Source organism: Arabidopsis lyrata, assembly GCF_000004255.2.
Source record: "Arabidopsis lyrata subsp. lyrata unplaced genomic scaffold ARALYscaffold_1, whole genome shotgun sequence".
In the NCBI taxonomy this organism is placed as follows: Eukaryota; Viridiplantae; Streptophyta; class Magnoliopsida; order Brassicales; family Brassicaceae; genus Arabidopsis; species Arabidopsis lyrata.
Window position 1 is genome coordinate 7459211 of NW_003302555.1, and position 20566 is coordinate 7479776.

Sequence of the window (20566 nt, forward strand, 5' to 3'; positions counted from 1 at the left end):
TGTCTTTTTATCGCAACTTTTCGTTAAAATATTGATGGTTATTTTTTCTCAGTTGTGTTTTTTATCGCAACTTTCCGTTAAAATATCGATGGTTATTTTTTCTCGGTTATGTCTTTTTATAGCAACTCTTCGTTAAAATATTGACGGTTACTTTTTGTGTTGACGGTTATTTTTCTGGTTGTGTTTTTATATCATTTTGGTTTTGACCCGCTAGAATTTTTCCTCTCTATATTTTAACTCTTTGTTAGTTATTTTGTCACTTATAAATAATTTTATATTCACAAAAAATGTTTCAAAAGTGTTTTTTAATCATAATTTTTTTTTTACATTTTTATTCATAAATTTTTTTTAATATCTTTAGAAAATATTTACGATATAACTTTAAGACATAGTTAATTTTATATAATAATTCAATTATTTGAATATATTATAATAATAATTTAATACATAAACGTAATAAAATATATTTGTTGAAAATGAGTTCCCCCGCGATATCGCGGGGTTCATAACCTAGTATTCTTAACAGGGAAGATCAAAATTTATCTGTCAATCAGTTTAAGTGTTGTTTTGAAAACATTTTTGTGTGTATAGAGGGCAGAGACAAGACATGTCAATTAAATTGTTATATACATTATAATGTTTTACGAAAGATTTAAACCTAACAAAGTAACAGTAGGAGGATCAAATGTCAAATAACAACCCCCGAACCCGAAGGAGAATGAAAAAAAAAACGTGGAAAATGGAAAATTTAATAAATTTTTTGAAGTAAAAACAAAATAAAATAAAAGAAAGATGACAAGAGTCTCCGAGTAGTGAAAATGGCGAGAAATGAACACGAAACAGCCAGCGTTGAAGTCGCGAATTCGTAAAGTCTGTTTAGGTTCACAATCTCTGACGAGTAAACCAAAAAGCGCGCTCTTTTTCTCTCTCGCCAAACGCATCGATCGTTTCTTAAATAATGCAATCTATTCCGGTCATTAAATCCAGAAACCCTTTCAAATCAAGCTCTCTCTTTTTTTTTTTCCCCCATCTCATTCTGGGTTCAAGGGTTGGTGAGTGAGGTGCGAGTTTCAGTCTCTTGAGCTCTAATCTCAAATGAGGAATCTTGGGTTTGTCGAAATTGCTCTGCTTTCCTCTCTCTTTGTCCATTTCCGTATAGATTCTGTCTCCTCTTTAAACTCAGATGGTATGGCCTTACTCTCGCTTCTTAACCACTTTGATAACGTCCCACTTGAAGTAACTTCGACATGGAAGAATAACACATCTCAAACCACTCCCTGTGATAATAACTGGTTTGGTGTCATTTGTGATCACTCTGGTAATGTCGAGACCCTTAATTTGAGTGCTTCTGGGCTTTCAGGCCAATTAAGTTCTGAAATTGGGGAGCTTAAGAGCTTGGTCACTTTGGATCTCAGTCTTAACACTTTCTCTGGTTTATTGCCTTCCACTTTAGGAAACTGTACTTCACTTGAGTATTTGGATTTGTCTAACAATGGCTTTTCTGGAGAGATTCCTGATATTTTTGGTAGCTTGCAGAATTTGACGTTTCTGTATCTTGATCGTAATAATCTTAGTGGTCTGATTCCTGCAAGTATTGGTCGGTTGATAGACCTCGTAGATCTGAGGTTGTCTTATAATAACTTGTCTGGTACCATTCCTGAGTCGATTGGGAACTGCACTAAGCTGGAATATATGGCTTTGAACAACAACATGTTTGATGGTTCTTTGCCAGCAAGTCTCAATCTACTTGAGAATCTTGGTGAGTTGTTTGTCAGTAACAACAGCCTTGGAGGGAGGCTTCATTTTGGTTCTAGCAACTGCAAGAAGTTGGTGACGTTAGATCTGTCGTTCAATGATTTCCAAGGCGGAGTTCCACCTGAAATTGGCAAGTGCACTAGTCTTCACTCTTTACTCATGGTGAAATGCAACTTGACAGGTACAATCCCATCATCCTTGGGTTTGTTAAAAAAGGTTTCGCTTATTGACCTTTCCGGGAATGGTCTCTCCGGGAATATACCTCAAGAGCTTGGGAACTGCAGCAGCTTGGAAACCTTGAAGCTGAACGACAACCAGCTCCAAGGCGAGTTACCACCTGCATTGGGTATGCTAAAGAAGCTACAAAGCCTGGAGCTTTTTGTTAATAAGCTGTCCGGTGAGATTCCTATTGGCATATGGAAGATTCAGAGTCTGACACAGATGCTCATTTATAACAACACTGTCACCGGGGAACTACCAGTTGAAGTAACTCAGCTGAAACACCTTAAGAAGCTTACGCTTTTTAACAACAGCTTTTATGGACAGATACCAATGAGTTTAGGCATGAATCAAAGCTTAGAGGAGATGGACTTTCTTGGTAACCGTTTTACCGGGGAGATACCACCCAATCTCTGCCATGGACACAAGTTGAGAATATTCATCTTGGGTTCTAATCAGCTTCATGGTAATATTCCAGCGTCTATTCATCAGTGTAAGACCCTTGAGAGAGTCAGACTTGAAGATAACAAACTTTCAGGTGTTCTTCCGGAATTCCCTGAGAGTCTTTCCTATGTGAACCTCGGAAGCAACAGCTTTGAAGGGTCCATCCCGCACAGCTTGGGAAGCTGTAAAAATCTCTTGACCATTGACCTTTCTCGAAACAAACTCACGGGTCTGATACCTCCAGAACTGGGAAATCTGCAAAGCCTTGGACAGTTGAATCTTTCACATAATCATCTGGAAGGTCCTCTGCCATCCCAGCTATCAGGCTGTGCGAGACTTCTGTATTTTGATGTTGGGTCCAACTCATTGAACGGTTCTGTTCCATCGAGCTTCAGAAGCTGGAAAAGCTTGTCCACTTTAGTTCTCAGTGACAATAATTTTCTAGGAGCCATTCCACCGTTCTTGGCAGAGCTTGACCGCCTCTCAGATCTGCGGATGGCTCGAAATGCTTTTGGAGGTGAGATTCCTTCCTCGGTTGGTTTGTTGAAGAGTCTACGCTATGGCTTAGACCTCAGTGGGAACGTATTTACGGGTGAGATTCCAACCACACTGGGGGCTCTTATCAATCTTGAACGGCTCAACATATCCAACAACAAGTTGACAGGGTCATTATCGGCTCTTCAAAGTCTTAATTCATTGAATCAAGTTGACGTCTCGTATAATCAGTTCACGGGTCCAATACCAGTAAATCTGATATCAAATTCTTCAAAGTTTTCGGGAAATCCAGACCTCTGCATTCAACCTTCTTACTCAGTGAGTGCCATAACCCGCAACGAGTTTAAATCTTGCAAAGGTCAAGTCAAACTTAGCACCTGGAAGATCGCCCTTATAGCAGCTGCGTCATCTCTATCCGTAGTGGCTTTGCTTTTTGCTATCGTTTTGTTTTTTTGCCGCGGCAAAAGAGGAGCCAAGACAGAAGATGCTAATATCCTCGCAGAGGAAGGTCTGTCCTTGTTGCTGAACAAAGTTCTAGCAGCCACTGACAATCTAGATGACAAGTACATCATTGGAAGAGGAGCTCATGGAGTTGTTTACAGAGCTTCTTTAGGGTCAGGCGAAGAATACGCCGTGAAGAAACTCTTCTTTGCGGAACACATACGCGCAAACCGAAATATGAAGAGGGAGATCGAAACAATCGGGCTAGTCAGGCACAGAAATCTCATTCGGTTAGAAAGATTTTGGATGAGGAAAGAAGATGGCTTAATGCTGTATCAGTACATGCCCAAAGGAAGCCTACACGACGTTTTGCACAGAGGTAATCAAGGAGAAGCAGTTCTTGACTGGTCTACACGGTTCAACATAGCCCTTGGGATTTCACATGGACTGGCGTATCTACACCATGATTGTCATCCACCAATAATTCACCGTGACATCAAACCAGAGAACATACTCATGGACTCGGATATGGAGCCTCACATTGGAGATTTCGGTTTGGCTCGGATTCTAGATGACTCAACAGTTTCAACAGCCACCGTTACTGGCACAACTGGGTACATTGCACCAGGTACACATACTACTTCTCAACATAACACGTTCGTATTTTGTTCACCGTTACCTTATTCATGCCCTGACCATTTTTGTAACAAACAGAAAATGCGTACAAGACGGTGAGGAGCAAGGAATCAGATGTTTACAGTTATGGAGTTGTTTTGCTCGAGCTGGTAACGGGAAAGAGAGCAGTGGACAGATCTTTCCCAGAAGATATCAATATTGTGAGCTGGGTCAGATCTGTATTAAGCAGCTACGAGGATGAAGACGATACTGTTGGTCCAATCGTTGATCCAACACTTGTGGATGAGCTTCTGGATACGAAGCTTAGGGAACAAGCAATCCAAGTCACAGACTTGGCTCTTAGATGTACAGACAAGAGGCCGGAGAACAGACCATCCATGCGAGATGTGGTGAAAGATTTGACTGATTTAAAAAGTTTTGTAAGCACTTCTGGTTCAGTTCACTAGTTTCATATTTTGCAGGTTTATATAGTTCACGTTCTTTGTAACTACTAATTTAATTGTAACCACCGTTGAGTAACCTTGAAGATTTGAGAAACATATATATATATATATATCCAAAGAGAGTTAATTTTTATTGCATAAGTTAGAATTGTTGGGAGAAATAAATTACAAGAATAAGAGAGGCTTCACAAATTTGCCAATCTCAGTATATTTTAGCCAGTGCTACCAGAAAGCTCGCCAGAGAAGGCACTACCATACGATGTGGAACCGGTTGGTGTCTGTGATGATGTTGCAATCCCTCGAGCTTTTCGCATCTGCCTTAGTCTAAAAACATCTGTGGGCAGAGGCTGGCTTTGTACAGTTGCTGTATCATCGTCTTCTTGCCCTGTTAACAGAGAGATAGAGTAAGATAAGTAACTATCATTTAACGGTTGTTCTAAGGTATTGAAGAAGTTATATGTATCTGCAGCTACTAAGTGCCAAACATTTGAGTGATGGTATAGATGATTCATTTCCATGATCCATAAATTATATATACTTGAACATAAACTATAAGCAAATGTAACTTACTGTCTGAATCTTTCCTCTTTGTAGCTCTTCTGTCTCGTGGTAATCTTTGAGACATACCACGGGTTGGACCCGAGGGATCGTTTTGACTTGGAGGATTGCCTTTAGCAGCAAAACTCTGCTTTACAATTTGACCTGTTGGAAAGTCACTCTGCAAACATATCGACAGAACAACATCCACATTGGGTGTTGGACCTTGAGAATTGAGAGGATAATGATAAACTAGTTGGTTAGTGGAAACTTATTCAGGTGCTCAGTTCAAATATAACTTGAAGTTGGTTTAAAAGAGATTTACCGTCAACAATAGGTAAGTTAGCTAAAAACGCTAACAATGCAGGTGGAGTAGTCTTTGGTATTTCGTCAAACGTGCTGGCTGATCCATGAGTTGCAGTTGCAGTCACAATACCTGGGAAGGTGTTCGAAGCAGAAGCTGCCACTGGGTTTGCAGAACTAGCAAACTCTACAGTCAAAACATGGGTGGTTCAGATTTAGTTCACAATTCCATTCATTGTGCAGCCAAATGATGCGGCAAAGTGCAAAGTGAAAAGTGCAAATCAGATACCTGATTTCTTTGTCGGGTCTTGAACCACCATCTGCGATGTATCTGGATAAACAACTTTTGACGAAGAAGCTACACTACCTGTCAGCCCAGAAGGCGGTTTACTTACTTCAGTCATCACCAAAGTTTAACATAATCGATCACACCAGAAAATTAAAAAGTACAGACCTATAGCCGCAGGACCATGAGGTAAATTTGTCTTCCCTACTTTCTTATTCAGATTCTTCACAAGCAACTATAGTGAACACATTGATCGGTTAGAATTAATACTAACTAGATGCATCATCAGTAGCTATTTGAGCTAATTGCGATATGTTGCATGGGAAATACCTCTTGTCTGGCTAAATGATCAAGGTCGTTAGAAGTGCATGGCCAAAGATCCATGTAACTGTACCGAGAAACAACATCTTGAAGTGAACTCTCTAGAGGAGAAGATCCCTCTTCCCCTTTTCCAGAAAGTGCTTCTTTCATTCTCTGCTCAACCTAAAAAAAGGTTGTCATAGTAAAGTCTATGAGCAAAAACTAGGGAGATAAGCAGACTACTCCATCAAACAGCCACACTTGATACTGGGTGTATCGTGGATCTAATTTATGTATATTTCATAGTTGATCGAATGTCTCTTTTATGAGGTGCAAGTCTGACAGTCTATTCTAGCAATAAGTTGAAAGTGTCAGCATTTTTAGATCTTCCATGCAACCAAAAACCAGTAAGATGGAATATACATAAATGTTGGGACCCTTCAACAAACTTATCATCATACCGAAGTCAACCGAAAAATAACAACAACAAATGCTGACAAAACACAGGAAGCTAATAATATTTGCTTTCCTAGTATACGTTGACAACACTCAAATAGGTCAAATTACCTTTAGAATACTAGCAAGATCTCCATATGTTTGCTCAAACTGAATGAATCTGTTCCAGACCTGCAAAACATGGAGCAAGAAAAAAGTTAATCCTAGAAAACAATTAGCATTAGGGTGTAACCTATTGAAACCAGTTGTCTTCTTTATTGTATTAGCATTTTAAACAGTATTAGATGTGAACGACAATAATATTGGACTCTTTCATTTCAGTTTTAATTAAATGTCTACCATCCCCACAACTGTTCATAAGGCTCAGCTGTGCATCAAGATTACACATCCAATAGCTAAACCATTATCATATTTAAGCATTCAGAAATGCTATAATCAAATTAGATGCTCGGTTATTTCATTAGCAGGTTGATTATTCTCCTTGTTGTCTCTATTCATGCTTAAGAACAAAATCTGCATACTCTTAACGGCTTTGAGAAACGATACATCACTATCAGCGTACCTCAGCAGAGTCTTCAGCTGGTAATGTGCTTAATGCCCGCTCAAATAGAGCTCTGATGTTTCTATCATCATTCAATCTAGTCAAGAAATCTGCATACCTAGATTGCAAAGCAAAACCAGATGGGTTAACATTCTGTTTTAGGAAAGTTTGGGAGAGAAAACAAGTTTGAGGATATTTTATCTGAGAAGGTCTTAAAGTCTAATTATTTTCTTCAACAAAGAATAGTTTCAAGTATATCTTAAGAAAATGGAACTCTTAGTAAAGCTGCAGTGACCCTTACTCAAGGATGTAAACAGGTTCACTCATATAAAGTTTCAACCCCTCCTCAAAAATATTATGTGCAACCTGCATAAAAATACAAACATAAGGATTTTTATTGTGAAACTGAATAGAATTAAAGTCAGAAGCTTTACATTACTATATTTGTCTTGCAAGAACGTGTTAATTTTTCGGTTAGAGAAACAAACAAATAAAGACAAAGAGGAATGTACATGGCATAAAAGTAAGGTACGTGTACTTTGCAATCAAATGAAGAGTTAAAGTGCATTAATAGCCAACACACCCCAATATTCAAATCATTTAGACTTCATTATCACAAAAGTCTCCTGGGTCCTGGCTTACTTTAACTATAAGAAAAATAAGACGAGTAGGTTCTGAACTTGACTGAACGACCACTACCTCCTTCACAATCAATTTATTCATATACCAACAAGACCAAACAAAAGCAGTTCTAAATAGTACATAGACCACATAGTGGGTAAGAAAATCCACCTTTGGTTCCTTGTCAATACAAAAGGCCATGGTAGCAAAAGCAATATACACATGATATGTGCAGCTAGGAGATTTTCTAGCATCTAAAAAGTACTTGCGAGCAGCTTCAACACCCTCAGCCCTCCGGAGAAAACGAAGGAACTGCGAAAGAATATATAGAAGTATATCATATGAGAATATTTCCAGAGACAAAATTTAAAAGTGAAAGATATGCTGTTTATGCAATCTTAGCAGTCCTTAAGTTCTGAAACTTGAGCGTACTTACTTGTATATGTGCCAAAGAGTTTGTGCTAACCCCCAAAATGCTTTCATATAATTTCTTTGCTGACTGCAAAATCATACAACTATAAGCAACGAGTATGAAGACAACTTATAAAGCTAGATAAAGAGAAGCAAGCAGCAAGTATAAGAACCTGAATTGCTCCACGAGATTCCTCCATCTCAGCATAAGCATATTTCAACATTTCCGAATCTGACATACGAGAGTGGGCAATGTAGACACTTAGTGAAATATAAAAGAGGCGCAGAATGCAGATAAGTGAGAAAATAGTAATCTTAAGAGTAGATAGAAGATAAGATTAACACTGTAAGCCAGCGAGTAAGCAAAGAGTAATAGTCGAACCTTCATAAAGCAACTAGTTCATAGACATAAAGAAAAAGAATAGATTAGATTTACCAGGAATGGCCTTAAGAGCTCGCTGAAATACTTTGATTGCAGCATCCGTGGTACCAGATTTTACATGCCACTCAGCATAGTCATACCATACATCGGGATAGTGATATAAACACATCAGACACTGTAAAACCAGAGTAATAATCAGTCAATTAAGAAAGAAACACATTTCGGAGATTAGTACTCCTAAATTTCAGCAAGAGCATCTCACTGACTCTTCGCGTACCTGTTCATAGGCATATATAATCCGCTTAGTTGAAGAGGCCGTGTCAATCCTTTGAGGGTTTCCTCTGAAAGTTACAATGGTATTAGATATAGAAGTTTGTTTTATTTAGAAGGACTCGTTAAAGAATACTATGCATAAGACCTAATCATCACTTGTTAGATATAATTGGATAGTAAGTTATTCCAGCTTTCTAGTTAAAATCATCAATAAATCTTAATAGCCAATATAAGAGACGGACAAGATATAAAAGTCTCATCACTAGGCATCAACCGAATTTTTTTTACCGAGGGACCAATTAACTATTGCGATATATTGAAATCTAGCTTTTGTAAAGAAAAAATGGCTAAGCAGCAACGTAAAACACAAATCATCACTGAATGAAGTAAATTAAAATTAATAAATTAAGATAAGGTTTTAGGGATTTACTTTTCAAAGGACAAAAACTTTTTCCAAGCCACCCACTGGGTTTCTTCCTGTATAAAATCATAAGACAGTGTAAAGTACCAGGGTGAGCAAATGATGCTCTATATATATTTCCTATCTTAACAACCTGATCTCATGACGTGAATTATGCTCATAATATCTTTTAGCCAATTTAAGAGTCAATCTATCCAATATTATTCAAAACGATAAAGAAAACAATTGTACATTCAGCAGCTCGAAAAGGAAGCAATGGATGAGAAATTCTTTACCTTGGAAGATCCTGTTGGTGGGACAGCAAGCATGTTCCAATCAATTTCTTCAATGTACTTCTTGCGCTCCCTATATACAGCCCTGGCGCTGTTAAATTTGGGTTGATACTCATTTACAAGTCCTTTTGCCTGCTCACAGGATTAGATTAGATCATCCATCAACAAAACAAGAGAATGAATTTCGTACCTACTTGTGATACACTAAATATTCATGAAAATAAGAAACCACACAATTTTATATTTTTAAGAAGTTTACCAATTGACGATTAACAGAATTTTCGAAGTTCTCATAATCTTTCCAAAGTTGTTCAACGTGGTGGGTCGGAGTTAATATAGCTCTATGATACACTTTTCGGAGGGCATTCTTCCGATGCAAATCTTCGTTGAGGTTAAGAGCCTGCACAAGAATCTATTAGTCTCTGAGCAATAACAACTTATTAGTATCAAGGACAAAGTTAGAATGATATAACGAACCGGAAGAGATTTTAGAAAGGTAATGTAGTCGGTCCATATAGGCCCAGATGCTATGTCTGTCCCTGGAGATTCATACATCGAAATAAACAACCATCAGTAAAACCCAAGTTATGTTATGTGTTGGCATGATAAAGAGAAACTAGAGCTCTAAATAGATGCAAAACATAAGCATGTGCTTGCTATTGCTGATGGATAGTAACTTGCACAAATATTTACAATTAGCAACAACATTAAGCATAAAATTGATCAAAATCATAACTCTATCCATTTCTCATAAGCGAAAAATTCCCTCTATGTATGAGACAAGATTAAAGTCAAAAACAAAGAAAATAGAACCAAACTGCGGAAGAGAAACGATACCGATATAGTTAAGCATAAACTCAAAAGCCTTTGTGGTCTCCTCTTGACCCTCTGCTCCCTTCTTGTCGTAGACCTTTCTGATGAACCGAATGTAACATTGCCTAATAGAATAAGATGTTAGAATTATATTGAAGGAGAAGAAAAGACTTGCATTGCAGCTAAGCAAAGATCTTAAATTGACTCTTATCAACGAATAAAAAAGGAAAACATGGCATTACCAAAGAGGAACTTGAAGGCAGGTCAACAAACAACGACTAAAAATCTGTTTGGTAGCATCATCATTGTTTACAGCCATGTGTGCCTCCACATATTGCTTCCAATATCTCGCCTACAGAGTACAGAGGAGCTCACAATTAACCCCCAAACCCCAAAATACGTGGAAGCAAAGTCATGGGAAACTTACAGAAGTGGGATAAAGTGACAAAAGCTGCTCGTAGATGGGCGTCGCCTGTGCAATTGGTAGATGCTGAAGAAAGGACACAATTGGTAGATGGTAAATTAAAAATCCAAACTTTTTAAAAAAGTAGACAAGTATATATATATAGCTCTGGGGAAAGAGTTGTACCAAAGCTCTCTTGGCCAAAGCCTCTGCTTCCTCGACGTTGTACTTATCAGCCATGAATTTCACCTTCGGAAGAACAGTCTTTCAAATATTCCACGCAATGGTGATATACGTAGACCCTAATCTGAGATTCAACACTCCTCCGACGGGTCTGGCCGAAACACGGTGGTCGGTGACGGTGATACCCTATTGTCGAATGGAGAACCTCAAAGCAACCGGTCCGTCTTTAGGAAACGAATATTTTCCGCGGTTCTACTGTCCCACGAGGATTCTACTAAACATAACGGGTATTTTACGGGCCTAGGTTTTAGGCCCATTTAAGGAAAGTTGGGCCGATTACGCCTATGGTACATATACAAAACACGTTAAGCCGTTAACGTAGGTTCAAGAGAGTTAGTGGATTCGAATTTTAAGTCTGATAGATCTTTGGCGGGTTTGAAATCTATTTGGTATATCCCCCTAAGTTCTTTGGAAACATCATGAATTAGTCTCCATTTTTCGTACCAATGAACTAAACTAATGCTTATACATATAAAGCATTTTTATTCGTGAATTCACTTTTAACACTTATAACGATACATATAATATACGAAACTAATCATAAGAAGATATATATTCCAATGGAAATGATGATGATATACAGTAGTTGATTGTTTACGTTGGTGATTAAAAATTTTGTATGTAGCCGCATATCATAGATGAGATAGGGTTGGAATATGGAAAATGAGATTGTGTAGTTTAATTATATTAACTTTGATCACGTTTTTATTAGATATATTATTTGTCATTTCAGTTGAATCATTTTTGCTTAATTAAACCTAGTGCATCGTAAGAGGATGAAGAGCCGTTCATTCATGTTAGAAGAAAATAATCAATTGTTGTGTAGAATGTTAAGTTCAATCATTTTGTTGCAAATTATTCGTTTTCTTTATCAAAGTTTATATTCGTAATATTCATTGTGTGCAGTTCGATCTTGCTAGACATAAAAATAACAAATATAAAAGACTAGAATATCAAAGTTTATCTCTGGTTAATCTGCTTTACTTCATCGATTTCCAAAATCAAATCAATTTAAGTTTCTAACTCAATACAAACCATTAGATATATGAGCTTAATACTATATTCTCAACGCTAAAAGATAGTTATGGAAATGAACATCATATTACATATCATACAATATATGTATCTAAAATTTGTTTAAAAGGCAAATAAATTTCATTTGAATGTTATAGTTCTTATATATAGTATAGGTAATCTATTCTACTTTGAATCCTAACTAATATATTTGTTATATATGTACGTAAAGTATGCTTGGGTATAGTTTTTAATTTGGTAATACAATTTTTTTTATACTTGTGCATGACAATTTGTAGCGCACGTGTTTGCTTTTGTCGTTTTCGACAAAATTTTAATCATGTTTTTTTTCCTATTAAGTATCGCCTCTTAGCCTAATAGATTGATATGTTGGGGTTTTTCTTGTTTTATAATCATTGATGATTTGTGTCAACATCATTATTACTTTCATTTGTTATCCATATATATATATATATATAACAGAATTAATATTATAGGGCTTTTGCAAAAATGCTACTTTTTCAATGTCACTTTTCAAAAATACCTCTTTTTAAAAACCTTATAAAAAATGCTCTTAAAAATATAAGACTTACCCAAATATGTATGTAATATTATTAAAACATACACAAACTACATTTTATCTTAGAAATACTTTATAAATACCTTATAAATGTATTTTAAATACCTTTAAAAACCTTTAAAATATCTTGTAAAACCTTTGAAAACCTTAAAAATCCTTTAAAATAACTTGTAAAACCTTTAAAAACACCTTATAAAACCTTATAAATACTTGGATCGAGTCTTCAAGTAGTAGTTATAATCCATAAGTACCTTATAAACCTAATAAAACTTTATAAAAATTTCATATTTAAAAGGGGCATTTTTGAAAATGGACATCTAAAAGGGGCATTTTTGAAAAGGGACACACCAAAAAAGGTATTTTTAACAATTTCCCTAATATTATTAAACTAACGAACACATAGTAAAAATATAAATTTTACTTTTTCATAATTTGTGTGAAAAAAACTAAAACATCGTTATGTTAGGAACAAAGGTAATAGTCTCTTTTATTGTATACTAAATATATTTCTTCTAAATTAGTAATCCTGCTTATTTCACTTATCCCGATAAATTTTGGCAACATCGTTGTTGCCCTAACTTCAAATACTATTTTGGTTTTTGACATGCATGCTAATATTGTAGCTCACGTGTTTTGTTGCAAAAAAAAATACAAAAAATATATATGGTGAAGAGAGTTGTTTGGGTTATATATTACTATACCACAAAAATTTTGTCATTTCTAAAAAAAATTACTTTTGAAACTGTTTGTTATTGAAATCTCATCTAATGTACTTTATATTTATTTGTATGTTATGAACCATCAATAAAAAAAATGTTCCCATGAATCAAACATTATCCTTTTCTTATGCATTAAAAAACTTTAAAATATTAACGCCGTTAGAAATTTAAGGTAGTTATCGCTTCAAAATAGTCCCTTGACTCCTTTTCTACTAAAGATTATCCACAAAACTTCCCTAAATCATGTTATATTTTAGTACGTACTTTGCAAAAACAATTTGTTTACTTGCAAGTATGCATAGCAATATTATTATTTATTGACATTTGCATTACTCTAAGTGTGTTGCATTCTATAAGATAAGCCAAAACAAATAGTTTTGAAGTAAGCATATTATCAACTTCTGGTCATTTTCTTAGGAAAATATTATGCTACACCTACTATTACAGTGGAACAAAATCTATCTACTAAGAAAATCAAAATTCATTATCGATCCATTTGATATCTCTTTTGTGCTTTTCTAGAAAAGTACATTATCTTATGTCCATCTTTTTGTATGAAACATCTTTTTGTCTCACTATATGTTACCTGGCTTTCCACTTAAATTTCTTGGCTTTGTTGTAGCAAATATCAATATCCATAAAAAGACTTCATCATATATATTTCAAGTCAAATTGGTCTTTATACGTTAGCACAAGTCCATGACTATAGGGAAGAAACTGTAACAAGAACTTTGTATTCACAGACCTATTGATTGCTCGAGTAATTACTCAATACACTTAACCGTTAAGCAGTATATTCGAGGTCGATCCACAAGGACCAAAGATACTCTAAGGATTTCCGAGACTTGTTCTTAGCTAAAACTAAAAAGATTGCTTGTTCGGGTTTTCAGTTTGTAAAATAAAAATGCAAATTAATTAAACGATTTAACTTCAAGATTTAAAGACATTGGGCGTTAGGGTATTTCAGAGATCAACGAACAATGGAAACATGAGACAAGGAATTCAACAATTACGACCCGTTCTTGAACATGAACACATTTAGACCAATTCCCTTTCAAGACATTAATCACTAAATTTGACTATTCGATTACTAAACTTTCGCATGCAATTTCCTAGTCAAATTCGCATTACCAAACAAGTTCATTAAGTTCACAATGCATCCTAACGTCAACTTTCGTTGGCTAGAAATACATTGCTCAATTCACATTCTTTCAGGCATTCTATCGAACACTTTTGATGCATAGAAAAACCTAGGTTCTACAACAGGGTGATCAATCCTATTCTAGCATTAAGAACATGTGAATCAAAGAACCTAAAGAATGAAATTCCTAATAACAATCAATCCATTAATCCATTGAATCTCCTAATTAGGAACCCTAAAAACCCAATAGGATAACTACTCACACATAGAAAAAGAGATAACAAAAATCAATGAAGAATACATGATAAAATTGTAGAAATAACAAGAAAGGATTTAGAAATCTTCTCCAAGTGTCAAGAGGATGGATTATTTTGCCCAAAGTTGTTTACAAACCAAAGAACTAAGTTTAGAACTGAAAAATATCCAAGATAATGTCTCAAAGTCGAGCTTAGGGTTTTAAAACAATAGGAGATGAGCCGGGTCGGATCTGGAGTGACTCGGGTCAAATCTGGGCCAAAAATACGTCTGGGGAAGGGATCGATCGATCCGGTGGGTGGATCGATCGATCCCGAGTCACTAGAAACTGCTTCTTGTCCGTCAGAGGATGGGATCGATCGATCCACTTGTGGATCGATCGATCTAGATCTTCTGGTCTCCAACTCCGCAACTGCTTCAAAAGCTCGGCAGAATGACCTGTCTTCACTAATTCGGGTATAACTCTTGAATGCACCGGTAGATTTCCTTCAAACCACTTGTAAACTCAATCTAACATCTTCATCTAACTTGTATCAAAAATTCAGAAAGATCTAACGGTGGGAAGTATTCCATCTGAGGCCAAACGTCTGACACTTCTAAACGAAACTGCATTTCCAAAAGTGTGTTTATATCCCAAAACAGCTCGTTTTCCTCCGAAGCAACCTAAAACCTGTAGAGACTCGATAAACGACTAAAAGACTCTAAAAAAAACACTTTGACTCGATAAAACATATGATATAAGAAAGAAAACAAAGACTCAAAACCAATAAAAACACAACATATCACCTATTGTAGTGGTGTCACATAATTAATTGAATCAGTTGAATTCTCTAGCTTCATATGAGGCCCGTTCAACTTTTGGATAACTCTTATTCAGTTAATAATAAAATATATATATATATATATATATATATATATATATATATATATTTGTTTCTTAAAATGACAAACTTCTGAAGTCATATTCAAAATATAATTATAGGGTATAATACTTAATACCCTTTTGGATGTACATGTGTCAAAATTGAACTTTTTTAAGATAGTTTGAATAAATTACTTATATGTAGAAAATATTATTTAAAATAGGTAAGTAAAGATATTTTACATTTATTTTAATTATTATTTTCAGGCAAAAGTGTTAAAATATTAATGGGGTAGTCTAAAATACATTGAATAAAATAGAAAAAAATCTAGGATTTTTAAATGATTCAAAATTGAACGGTAGAGATCAATCTAATGACCATCATTCTTCTTGTAAACAACGACACACATCCTAATTGCCTTTAAATAGAAGATTATCTTTACTCTATTATTCACTCTCAAATATCAAATAAACCATTTTAATTTTACTACTTCATCCATCAATCGTTCGTAATTTTCCTAGTAATTTTCAATTTCTCTATTGGGTCTTGGGTTATCTCCTCGAGTCCTCCTCTAATACTTGTTCCTTGTAAACTCATTTCTCGGCTTGTGAGGTATGTGTTGATTTGATTTGTTGTTTCACTATATTATTGTTTTATGTACACTTGGTATTGAGGTATATACAGCTATGCATTTCCATGTTCAAGTTGTAAATTTTTTTGTTCAATTTGCTTGATTAATGTGTCTGGTGTGGATAATTTGTTTTTATTAATTTCTTCCTTGTCTATTTATTTGCTAATTTATATTTCAGATCTTAACATATTGCTAGCAATTTAATAATAACATGTGGTTTAAATATTGTCACAAAATAGTTTTAAAACATCTCTCATCTTCTCTTCTTTTTCTTTTTCTTTCCAAAAACCTAATTATCATTTCATGTCTTTCTTTTTTGTAGCTTGATAAAAATGATTTCAAGTTTCAGAATCTGAGTCTCTCATGAAATTAATGCTTTATACTATTTCTGATAAAAAATTTGAGAAATGTTGTTTACGTTTTTGCAATGTTCGCAATCTTTGAATAATGTTCACAACCATATTTCGTAAATCTACTTGCTATATCATATATATATATATATATATATATATATATATATATATATATATATATCTACTTGTTTAATTATGACTGATTCTTATTTTTGTAATGATAGGATTTTTTTGAAATGGATACGTCTATTCCAATCGAGGCAATACCGCTCGCAAGTTTCATACCGGATTTGGTAGATGACCAGACCAGAAACACATCAACGATTCCGACAATGACGTCACCGCTTCATATAACCATTATGCCATTTGACGATGTCAATGATGAAACCCACAAGACATCTGCAACATCTCCTCCTATAATGGTCTCACCTCTGCGAACCATCTGGCCATCCAACAAGGACTGGTATGATGGAGATGCTGGTCCTAGTACTGGTCCAATCAAACGAGAACCGTTCGATGATGAAACGCACAACTTATCCGCACACCCACCTGAAATGGTGACTCCACTGAACACCATTAGGCCAATTGATGACTCTAACAACAATTCTAATGATGCGGGTGTTGGTCTTAGCACTGTTCCAGCAAAACGAGGACGTGGCCGACCAAAAGGTTCAAAAAACTCAACGTCGACCGAGCGGAAGAAGACAAAAGTATATGATCCCAACAGCTTAAGGGTTACAACTTTTCTTGGGAATTTTGATTCAGAGATAACCGACGCAGAGAGAGAAAATGGAAACCAAGAGTTAGCTGATTCAGTAATGATGCGGTTTGATGCGGTTAGACGCCGATTATGCCAACTAAACCCTACGGAAGACATCCTTGTAACGGCTAATACGAATTTCACGAAATTTGGGGTCAAGACAAATACGAGAAGGAGAATAGGTCCAGTTCCTGGAGTACAAGTAGGAGATATATTCTACTTCTGGGGTGAAATGTGCTTAGTGGGGCTTCACAGACAAATGGTCGGCGGCATTGATTTTCTGACGGCTGCAGAGAGTGTAGTGGAAGGTCATGCTGCAACGAGTGTGGTCACAGCAGGACAATACGATGATGAAACCGATGGGCTTGAATCGTTGATCTATTGCGGACAGGGTGGATCGGACAAGTCCGGTCGTGTTTTTGATCAAGAGCTGAAAGGGGGAAATCTTGCACTGAAAGCAAGTGTAAGCAAAGGGAATGACGTTAGAGTCGTGAGGGGAGTGATGCATCCTTTTGACAACAATCAGAAGGTATATATCTATGATGGGATTTATCTGGTTACAGAGTCCTGGACAGTGACAGGAAAATCCGGTTTCATGGAGTTCAGATTCAAATTGGTAAGGAAACCAAACCAACCTTCTGGTTATGCAATCTGGAAATTAGTTGAAAATTTGAGGGACAATGACTTGATTGATTCAAGGCCAGGTTTTATCCTTAGAGATCTTTCTTTTGGAGCTGAGCTTTTACGAGTTCCGCTTGTTAATGAAGTCGATGAAGACGACAAAACGATTCCCGAAGATTTTGACTACATCACATCTCAGTGTCACTCTGGTATGACGTTTGATCTTCAATCACTTGGATGCCAAAATTTTCAACATCAGTCATGCATTGATCAAAACAGCACCTGCAAGCAGAGAAACGGTGGCCTACTACCGTACCATAACAACATTTTGGTTTGTCGTAAACCGTTGATTTACGAGTGCGGTGGTTCTTGTCCATGCCCTAACAATTGCCCAACCAGGTTGGTTCAAACCGGCTTGAAACTCCAGTTGGAAGTGTTCAAGACAAGAAACTGTGGTTGGGGTTTACGTTCTTGGGATCCAATTCGAGCTGGAACTTTTATCTGCGAGTTTGCCGGTGTGAGAAAGACGACGAAAGAAGAAGTAGAAGAGGATGATGATTACTTGTTCGACACGTCTAAGATTTATCCCAGGTTTAAATGGAACTACGAACCTGAGCTTTTGCTTGGAGATTGTTGGGAGCAAGTCTCAGAATTTATCAATCTTCCAACACAAGTCTTGATAAGCGCCAAGGAAAACGGAAATGTTGGTCGGTTCATGAACCACAGCTGTTCACCGAATGTTTTCTGGCAGCCTATAGAGTATGAAAACAACGGTGATATATATATTCTTATTGGACTTTTTGCTATGAAGCATATTCCTCCAATGACAGAGTTAACATATGACTATGGAGTTTCTCGTGTGGAGAGGACCGAAGAAGATGAAAAGGTTTATATGGGCAAGAAGATTTGTCTCTGTGGTTCAGTCAAATGTCGTGGCACTTTTACCTGATTTGGACTTTATATCATTTGAATGTATTGTTTTTTTAGTTTCTTTGTTTCTTTTGCATTTGTTGTTGTTATTTTCCTTTTTTTAAAACATTAATAAAAGTAATGAATTTTGAATCATATATATATATATTTTTTTGTCTAAATCGATTCATTTTCAGTTGGGCTTACAGGCCCAAATCAGAACTATCCAATAGTTTTTTAATTTCTTAACTGATAAGAAAAATATAAGAACCTTGTTTTTTTTATATAAAAAAGACTGGTTTATATATTTTCTGCGTTCGTTCTTTGTCAAGTCGACTTCTTCGGGTCTTTCTCTTTCCTTTTGTTTGATTTTCATCTACTATATCTGTTTTTAATTTGGATATTAGGGTTTTCTTGTCTGCCCTTACCTTTCTTTCGTCCCTCTGGCCATCTTCCTCGGAAATTCACTTTCATTTCATGTAATTCGATTCTCGTAAGAGTGTTTGTTTTTGTGATGCCTGCCCTCGTGTTTTGATCACAAAATTGGTAGAATATCTCTGGTCTTTCGTAGAACAAAAGATTCTTTCTTCTTTAATAGGTTTTGAACAACATCTTGTCTAATAAAGTATCTCGCTTTCGAAGTGGGGAGCTTTCTTTTTTACTTTATATGGAAAAGCTCCCCTGTTATCATTTGTGTTTTGAATTGTGATGATGATCTTGTTTGTTACACAAAGGTATTTACTGGGTTTTTTTCTACTTCTTTTTCAGTAGTATTTTCGTTGTTGTGTGTGCTATGAGTAGAGATTCTAAAGGAAGAGCATGGTATGATAAAATTAAAATCTACCGTAAATCGGACAGTTTGGCTTCTCAGGTACTTTTGCTAGTTCCTAAGTCTCTTGAGTCTTTGATGGTTTAAAAAGATGTAGAGTAGAAGGCATTGAAGTCTCTTGGTTCTTATGTTGGACAGGGTAAGGTTTCTTTAGAATCAAGTGATTCTTCAGGATTGGATTCTGTAAAGGATGAACCAGAGAAACTTACAGAGGAACAAATGGAGGGAGAGCGTTTTAAGGAGAAGTTATCAGACTCTGTTTTGATTGATGAGAAGCTTGAAGAGTACAGTGATTGTGATCAGACAGCAACCACTTCCCCTTGCCCCAAAGATCCAGTATCTTCTCAATCTACTCACCGCTCCCCGGAAAGCTTTGTGACTGCAATAACATGTGATGATGATACTTTTGTATCTGTCTCTGGGATTTCTAGGGGTGTTTCAAATCTAATCCCATTCGCTACAGAGACTCAAGCTTCACCTGTTCAAGACAAAGTGGCAAGCACTAGATCCTATGGCAGCAACTCTATGAAAGGTTTGTGTGTTTTCTCATCTTTTTCTACAAGTTTTGGAAATTGGTCTCTGTGCAGTTTTGTTAGTTTCATCATGTTCAACTCTTATTGTGTAGTTAATAATCAAGATGAGTTCTTCATTGAAGACTTCGATGTTGGTCCAATGGATACCATTGATTTGTATGACATGACATTTCGAGAAGACCCCTCAGATTTTGACGACAATTTGCTATATGCAACGCGTGACAGGACTAAGCAACTAAGATCATTCAAGGTCCTCTTTCATGATGCATCTGTCATAAAATTGAATACTGCTCTCCCAGTCTCTTTATTCCTAATATGTTTCTTCTTCATCGTAATCATCAGAGAAAGATAATGGATGCTATAACTTCGAAAAGAAGAAGAGAGAAGGAATATGAGCAGCTTTCTATATGGTTCGGAGACGCAGACATGGGTTGTGATCTGGTAAACACTAAGGAACATGCTACAACATCTCTAGACTCCAAAAGCTCACAGTCAAATGTGCCATTTGTATCACAAGATTCTGAGTGGGAGCTTTTGTAAGATATAAATGTCTTCTATTTTGGTGAGACTCATGTGATACCAATATTTAGTTTGTAACTAATATGGAAAAATTAATTTCTTCTTTCTGTCCCTTCTAGTTTCGTTGACTGCTTTTAAACAATC

The 20566-nt window shown here is 36.0% G+C and overlaps 4 protein-coding genes across 12 annotated transcripts; 3 read left to right on the forward strand and 1 right to left on the reverse strand.

Annotated features, from left to right (window-relative positions):
* Positions 1–799: 799 nt before the first annotated feature.
* Positions 800–4529, forward strand: LOC9326309 (leucine-rich repeat receptor-like protein kinase PEPR2). Of its 2 annotated transcripts, none has more exons than XM_021012020.1 (2): positions 800–3982; positions 4083–4529. In XM_021012020.1, exons 1-2 carry the CDS (start codon positions 1096–1098, stop codon positions 4229–4231), a joined length of 3036 nt encoding a protein of 1011 aa, XP_020867679.1. In that variant the 5' UTR covers positions 800–1095; the 3' UTR covers positions 4232–4529. The 2 variants fall into 2 exon arrangements, with proteins under 2 accessions (XP_020867679.1, XP_002890247.1); XM_002890201.2 differs by having other exon boundaries at positions 801–3982; positions 4069–4529.
* A 14-nt stretch (positions 4530–4543) lies between these two features.
* LOC9326310 (cleavage stimulation factor subunit 77) lies at positions 4544–10892 on the reverse strand. Of its 2 annotated transcripts, XM_002892920.2 has the most exons (22): positions 10639–10892; positions 10477–10539; positions 10292–10401; positions 10074–10174; positions 9714–9775; positions 9496–9636; positions 9240–9368; positions 8974–9020; positions 8548–8611; positions 8325–8445; positions 8062–8120; positions 7914–7976; positions 7649–7789; positions 7158–7222; positions 6878–6974; positions 6427–6486; positions 5890–6042; positions 5728–5794; positions 5563–5640; positions 5296–5460; positions 5004–5195; positions 4544–4818 (listed from the first exon to the last, which is right to left on the reverse strand). In XM_002892920.2, the coding sequence occupies exons 1-22, from the start codon at positions 10690–10692 to the stop codon at positions 4646–4648; spliced, it is 2205 nt and encodes a 734-aa protein (XP_002892966.1). In that variant the 5' UTR covers positions 10693–10892; the 3' UTR covers positions 4544–4645. The 2 variants fall into 2 exon arrangements, with proteins under 2 accessions (XP_002892966.1, XP_020867680.1); XM_021012021.1 differs by lacking the exon at positions 4544–4818 and having other exon boundaries at positions 5060–5151.
* Positions 10893–16487: 5595 nt separating this feature from the next.
* On the forward strand, positions 16488–18651 carry LOC110225182 (histone-lysine N-methyltransferase, H3 lysine-9 specific SUVH7). The gene has a single exon (XM_021014206.1). The coding sequence runs from the start codon at positions 16488–16490 to the stop codon at positions 18579–18581; it is 2094 nt and encodes a 697-aa protein (XP_020869865.1). The 3' UTR covers positions 18582–18651.
* A 181-nt stretch (positions 18652–18832) lies between these two features.
* LOC9329029 lies at positions 18833–20527 on the forward strand. 7 transcript variants are annotated; one of them, XM_021013317.1, is made up of 5 exons: positions 18833–18886; positions 19310–19412; positions 19509–19902; positions 19996–20153; positions 20246–20527. In XM_021013317.1, the coding sequence occupies exons 2-5, from the start codon at positions 19335–19337 to the stop codon at positions 20441–20443; spliced, it is 828 nt and encodes a 275-aa protein (XP_020868976.1). In that variant the 5' UTR covers positions 18833–18886; positions 19310–19334; the 3' UTR covers positions 20444–20527. The 7 variants fall into 7 exon arrangements, with proteins under 7 accessions (XP_020868976.1, XP_020868971.1, XP_020868972.1 ...); XM_021013312.1 differs by lacking the exon at positions 18833–18886 and adding an exon at positions 18893–19139; XM_021013313.1 differs by lacking the exon at positions 18833–18886 and adding an exon at positions 18893–19139 and having other exon boundaries at positions 19313–19412.
* Positions 20528–20566: the final 39 nt, after the last annotated feature.

What these genes read in the sequence shown, in the direction of transcription:
- LOC9326309 (XM_002890201.2), top strand. Translation starts at nt 1,096, where the DNA reads ATGAGGAATCTTGGGTTTGTCGAAATTGCTCTGCTTTCCTCTCTCTTT. An exon ending in AACTGGGTACATTGCACCAG is followed by an intron (nt 3,983 to 4,068) that starts GTACACATACTA and finishes TGTAACAAACAG; the next exon opens with AAAATGCGTACAAGACGGTG.
- LOC9326310 (XM_002892920.2), bottom strand. Translation starts at nt 10,692, where the DNA reads ATGGCTGATAAGTACAACGTCGAGGAAGCAGAGGCTTTGGCCAAGAGA. An exon ending in TGCCTTCAAGTTCCTCTTTG is followed by an intron (nt 10,175 to 10,291) that starts GTAATGCCATGT and finishes TTATTCTATTAG; the next exon opens with GCAATGTTACATTCGGTTCA. An exon ending in AATCTCGTGGAGCAATTCAG is followed by an intron (nt 7,977 to 8,061) that starts GTTCTTATACTT and finishes ATGATTTTGCAG; the next exon opens with TCAGCAAAGAAATTATATGA.
- LOC110225182 (XM_021014206.1), top strand. Translation starts at nt 16,488, where the DNA reads ATGGATACGTCTATTCCAATCGAGGCAATACCGCTCGCAAGTTTCATA.
- LOC9329029 (XM_021013317.1), top strand. Translation starts at nt 19,335, where the DNA reads ATGAGTAGAGATTCTAAAGGAAGAGCATGGTATGATAAAATTAAAATC. An exon ending in TGGCAGCAACTCTATGAAAG is followed by an intron (nt 19,903 to 19,995) that starts GTTTGTGTGTTT and finishes CTTATTGTGTAG; the next exon opens with TTAATAATCAAGATGAGTTC. An exon ending in AGCAACTAAGATCATTCAAG is followed by an intron (nt 20,154 to 20,245) that starts GTCCTCTTTCAT and finishes CGTAATCATCAG; the next exon opens with AGAAAGATAATGGATGCTAT.